Source organism: Asparagus officinalis, chromosome 8, assembly GCF_001876935.1.
Source record: "Asparagus officinalis chromosome 8, Aspof.V1, whole genome shotgun sequence".
NCBI classification, from domain to species: Eukaryota; Viridiplantae; Streptophyta; class Magnoliopsida; order Asparagales; family Asparagaceae; genus Asparagus; species Asparagus officinalis.
Window position 1 is genome coordinate 38,765,641 of NC_033801.1, and position 6,350 is coordinate 38,771,990.

At 37.1% G+C, this 6,350-nt stretch overlaps 1 protein-coding gene across 2 annotated transcripts in view; it reads left to right on the forward strand.

The window, feature by feature from the left end:
• The window catches only part of LOC109822413 (F-box/LRR-repeat protein 14), a 38,905-nt gene extending 38,350 nt beyond the window's left edge, over window positions 1-555 (forward strand). For both annotated transcript variants that reach the window (XM_020388606.1, XM_020388607.1), the window contains exon 16: window positions 80-555. In XM_020388606.1, coding sequence (XP_020244195.1) covers window positions 80-264 — 185 coding nt within the window. In that variant the 3' untranslated portion in view covers window positions 265-555. The remainder of the gene's footprint in view (window positions 1-79) is intronic.

Genomic DNA, 6,350 nt, shown 5'->3' on the forward strand with positions numbered 1-6,350 from the left:
TCATGCTGTACAACGGAATTGATTTCAACTGGTGTATTGTTTTATCAGGTTTTAATTTCTGATGTTATCCATCATACAGGATTGACTGCATTGGTTTCTCTGAATGTTTCAAATTCTCGTATAACCAATGCTGGACTTAAGCATCTAAAACCATTGAAGAACCTGAGATCACTATCTCTGGAATCTTGCAAGGTCACTGCTGTTGAGATCAAGAAGCTTCAGCTGGCTGCTCTTCCTAATCTGGTTAATTTTAGACCCGAGTAACTGAAGAGGAATCTGTAAATATGGAAACTAAAATAAATCTGAAGTGTACAGACGTGGTGGTGTGTGTTTTAAGCGTTGAAAACCTTATTGCGGGGAAGCAAATCTCTTGCAGCATAAGAAGTGATGCTAGAAGGAAGTGTAGATATGCTTCCTCTGCGTGTGTGCAGCTGCTCATTATGTCTCAATCCTGTATATATTGTAAATATAGCGTATTGGAAACTACCTATGGGGGATTTAAATACACGTGAAGACCTTTTAAGACGTATCTGATGTTCTTGATTCTGATGGTTAGTAATTATGATCAGAGCATGTTCGGCAACTTAGTCAAAATTGATTGTAATCCATTTTTTAGATTATAGTCCAACTTATTGCATGTTTACTAATAAAAACTTAGTGTGTTATTTTGGACTGTTAAGTGACCAAAAAATATTCTTGAGTTGCTGAAGTTATTTTTTGGGGTTATATACATCCACATGTTTGACAAATTAACTGTTAAAATCTTCCACTTTTGCACTCCCCCTCCCTCTTATTTCCTTCTATCCGAATTTGCAATCCCATTTCGGCCTTGCACCTTGTGTGGGTTTCACCATCCCATTTCGGCCTAGCACCTTGTTTGGGTTTCGCTTGAGTCTTTCTTGTAGTGGTTTTGATCTCATCATTCTTGATCTTGCTTAGCTCTGAGGTCTCGTCTATCTTATTGATTTTGGTTCTCTCACTGAGCTTAGGTCACGTCTTTTGTTTTGATACTTCCTTCTGCCCTTGGTACCAAGCACAAATTTTGTGCTTGGTAGTGAGGTAACACAATATTCTTCACTTATTCAAATGGGGGATCACATTCACATGGGTTGAGGAGTGCATGGGGATATGTAATTATTTGAATGAGTGGAGGGGATTATGCCACCTCACTACCAAGCACAACTTTTTGTGCTTGGTACCAAGCATACCCATTAGTTCTTGTGCACGTGCAATACACGTGGTTAAATATCACAATAATTTTTTTTTTATTTTCTTACTATAAAACAAGTCAGATTCATTTTGAGTTAAAATCAATAAACATGAATTATTACATTTGCCATAAAATTTATTTAAAAATTTTTAAAAAATTTATAAAATAGATGATTAATTTTGAAAATCTCTTGGGGCCAGGAATAAATAACTAACAAGTTTGTAGTGGAAACTAGGGGAACATAGTACATTCTTAAGAATTATTTATCTTTACTTAGTTTGTTTATAATGATATGATGTAAAACCCCGTGAATTTGAATATTATGTGATAAATAGTAATAAATATGTTATATGGTGATAAATAACATATTTTGATGCTTGAGTATACTAGGAATTAATTTGAGATCAATTTAATGTATATATGTGAGTGGAAGAGAGAAACATGCACGAAAATGCACGAAACCAGAAAAATATATGATAAGCCCCTGTTAAGTCGACTTACCATAAGTCGACTTGTCAAGAACGTAAGTTGACTTATATGCTGATTTTTAGGTTTCTTTTAGGTTTCAGGTCATATCCGTTTTGTTTCGATCCCAGGCTTATATATACTCTTTTAAACCCTAATTTCTGCACTTTTCACGTGCGAACACAGCCACCCTCTCCCCTTAAACCCTAGATCCTGTTTTTAGTGTTCCTCGAGGCGTTTGAGAATTGACATCGAGCAGAGGGAGAGAGATCTTAGGCTTTTGTCGAAGAAAAGACATTGCACGCATGTTAGGGAAGTTCAACAGTGGCCTGTGGCAAGATTCTCTTCGTCCAAACCCATCCCCGTAGTTTAACAATACTTTGAAGATGTTTAAAGTGATTTTTACATGTTTAATCATGATCCTACATGATAAAAATTAGATTTTTGATGTTAAATTTTAAACCAATGATAGATCTATAGTTGTTGCTTGTTGTTTATAATAGTTTTATGATTATGATCATTAAGGTAGCTTCTAATTTCTTTTTTAACATGTTAATTATGATTAACTCATGCTTTAACCCTAATTTATAGTTTAATTAAGATACATGTAGGTTAATTATGCTTAAATCCTAGGTTGATGATACCTGAGTAATATATGTATATTTAAACAAATTTTCTACCTCTGTTCATGTTTATAATTAATCATGCTATGATAATCATGTCGGTAATATATGAGTTAATTGAGAAATTTTTGGCTAATCTTGATAAAAGCTTTATGATGGTCTTGTTAAAATCCTCTGCTAAACCATTTGCTGTGGGATTGTAAGCTGTCGATGAGACGTCTTGAATTTTGAATTTCTCACAAAATTTGATAAAGGCGTTACTGACAAACCGGGGCCCATTGTTATGTATGATTCGCCTTGGGACTCTATATCGGTAGATAATATGGTGTTTGATAAACACAATCACGTTGCTCGTCTTTACTTCTTTGAGCGGAATCGCTTCAGCCTATTTGGAGAAGTAATTTGTAATTGCAAGGATGAACCATTCGCCTTTGATGGACGGGGGAAAAATAGGACCAACAATGTCCATTCCCCAAGTTTTGAAAGGCCATGATGTGGTTGAAGGGTGCAGATGCTCCGGGGTTTGGTGCATTAATTTGCGTGTACTTAACACGTATGACACTTTCGTGTGTATGCGACTGCGTCTTTTATCATGGTAGGCCAGAAATATCCCATTTTTCTGATACGGTCATAAAGTTTGGGGCCAGGTTGGTGTGCGCCACAAACTCCTTCGTGTGTTTCCTTGAGGACTTCTTCAGCTTCTTTAGTCGACGGTTCATCTTGGTAGTGACCGATTACTTTTCTAAGTGGGCGGAGGTAATTCCGTTGAAAGAAGTTAAAGCCTTAAACGTGATCAATTTCATCAAACATCACGTCATCTACCATTTTGGTGTACCGAGACGAATAGTCCATAACAATGGAACTCAGTTCGTCAGTCATGGTTTTCAAAGATTCTGCAACAAGTTCAGGATCCAAAGTGTCGCATCGACGACATACTATCCGCCAGCCAATAGCCTTGCAGAAGCGTTCAACAAGACTATTTTGAAGCTTCTCAAGAAGTTTGTCTCCAAGAGTCGTCACGATTGGGATGAAAAAGTTGGCGAATGTTTGTGGGACTACCTCACAATAGTGAAGACCCCTACAAAAGCCACCCATTCTCTTTGGTGTATGGCTATGAAGCCGTATTACCATTGAAAATTCAGATCCCATCTATGAGAGTCGCCCTCGCGACCGGGATGACAGAGGAAAAACAATATCAATTGCGTCTTTAAGAACTTGAAGTATTAGACGATAGGTGACTTCAGGCTCAGTAACAGATCAAGTTATATCATGTTCGAATTTCTATAGCCTACAACAAGAAGGTCAAAGAGCGTATCTTCAAGAAAGGTGATTTGGTCCTATGGTGATGGCGCATAAGACCAAGGGGAAATTCAATCCCAAGTGGGGAGGACCCCTCGTGTAAATCCCCGTAAAATACAGTGAATGAATTTTTTTATTATGAAATATATGTTTATATCATAGATGAATGTGATAACAAGTGTTTGGGGATCAAACGAGTGTATTTATATGAGAAAGATCGAGTGATAAGACCAGCACACAAACAACATACACCAACAGGAGATTTCCTGCGCGGTCGACCGTGGCGGTCGACCGCCGGGCGCGCAGCAGAAGCAAAAAGCTTTTATCTCTTGCGCGGTCGACCGTGACGGTCAACCGTACGTAGTTTTGCTAGTTTTTCTCAGTTCAAGTCTTATTGGGTTTTTTGTCGGGTTTGTGAGCTCATATATATAATATTATATTCGTGAGAGCTTCTTCTTCACCACAGAAAACCCTAGCAGCCTCCTCCTTCCCTCTTGCAAACCCTAACCCCTTCTCCTTAGTGATTTCAGCGGATTTCGAAGAGTTTGAACGGGATCTAGTGGTTTTCGACGTAGGAGGATATTTTCCAGCGTTTTTTAGAGTTGTTCATCATCCCTCAGGCAAGTTTCATCTCGCCCAACCCTATATCCATATTTTTAAATGTTTTAATAATGTTTTTCATGTGATTTGTGAGCTTAACATACTAGATTATGTATAAAAATAGATCTATATATTGTATTTTTGCAAAGAGAATGTGTTTTTAGTTAATAAAGCTCACCCACGAAATTTTTAATATAGATCTAGATCTGAGTTTATTTCTAACAAGAGTTTTGTAAGAAAGATTTTTGTTTTTAAAGATTTCGACACGAAATATACATGTTTAAGATTTGATTCGTTTTATCTATAGTGATTAGACTAAAATTCACATGTTCTAGTTATGCTGAATCACTTATGAAGGATTGATAATGTATATAAACATTGTACGAAAATTTTTGGATCAAACCATGTAGAACAGAAACCTAAACTAGGGTTTTTACTTTTACGCGGTCGACCGTGGCGGTCGACCACATGTCGTGCATAGAAGCAGTAAGCTTCTTCTCTAATCGCTGTTGTGCTTAGGTTTGTATGGCTGGCAAAATATTTGGGTTATATGGGTTTGTTATACACTGAGATTGGTATACATGAGTTGACTTCAGACATGAGTCTTAGATTTATTCACCGGAGCATGAGGGTGAATGGTATATATATGATTTCTAACACTATTTGTATATTACAGTCCTCGTGTTGGACTATAAGCTATCAAGTCCTCGTGTTAGACTATAAACTATTAAAGTTCTCGTGTTGAACTATAAATAATTAAAGTCCTCATGTTGGACTATAATCATCAAAGTCCTCGTGTTAGACTATAATCCACTATAGTCCTCGTGTTGGACTTTAAGCTATTGCAGATCATACTTTGAATATTTATTTATTGCAGACCACGAGTTGGGTATGTAATTAACATATGACAGGTCATTAATATTTTTGTTGAAGATAGAGTTATTACTCCATGTTGTAACTTTTTAACTTGGTATTTAGCTATTTACAATTTGAGCTAAGGGAGGCGTACCTATGCTCGTATTGTAAATTTCTAAACATTAAACTTCTATTTTATTTTTATAGTCGATGTTTGGCTATCTATATATATTATCAGATATTTTCTTATCCTTCTAGCCCTTTTCCCTGGGGTTGGTTGAGATGTTACTCGCTATAACGTTTTGACGCTCGTTGTTTCTCCACTTTCAGGTAACGAGCCAGGTGCACGGAGAATCGTAGCTTGATGGAGTTGTTCTATTTACCATGTTTTTAATTTTTGCTAGTAGTTTATGTCAGAACTCCACAATAGATGTATTTATAAAACATTTGAATTTTTATTCTAGTTTTGTATAGGCAATGTGCCTTAATATCATTTCATTTGATTCTTATGTCGAGACATTTGTATTCAGTTTAGATATTACCTTTTTAGAGGCTTATCCATTTATATCAGTGGTAGTGATTATTCTTCTGAGTATTTGTTGTTTAGTTTCCTTTCTGTATACTCTCTTTTGCCTGTTTTGTACCTATACCTGTTGTTGATTCTACTAGATAGGTAGTGACTGTGATGGTGAAGCATGTCGTAGCATGATGTTTCGTGCTTGACAGGTTTGATATTCTTAGTTTCACCTTGGACTGCAGCCTTATTGAAACTATGGGCGTCACAGTTGGTATCAGAGCTCTAGTTCTAGTATCGTTAGGATCATTCTGTGTTGAGTCGTGGAGTTAGAGTAGAGTTTCTTAAGATTCGTGCATAGAGTCCGCTAGAAATTCTAGAATGAGTGAGGACGTTATATATGTGTGTTCAAAAATTAAAAATATTTTTTTTTGTGATATTAAAAGTATTGAGTGAATGATATATGATATGAAATTCTTATATGTTTTGTTCGAGGATGTATAAACCTTCTTCTATATGCTCAGATGGCTGGACGTTGTAGATCTCGTACCCGGAGAGCTGATCAGGCAGAGCCGCAGCAGGCTCCACCTGAGCCGCAGTAGGCTCCACCTGAGCCGCAGTAGGCTCCCCATTACTTGATAGATTTGATGGCTCCCATAGCCGCTAGGATGGTAGCACTTGAGGAGCTCGTGACAAATCATGTCACACCACCACCACTAGTAGTTCCACTACCGGTTGCACCAGCTACTCTCATTGCAGAGGATTTTCTAGAGGGCACACGGAT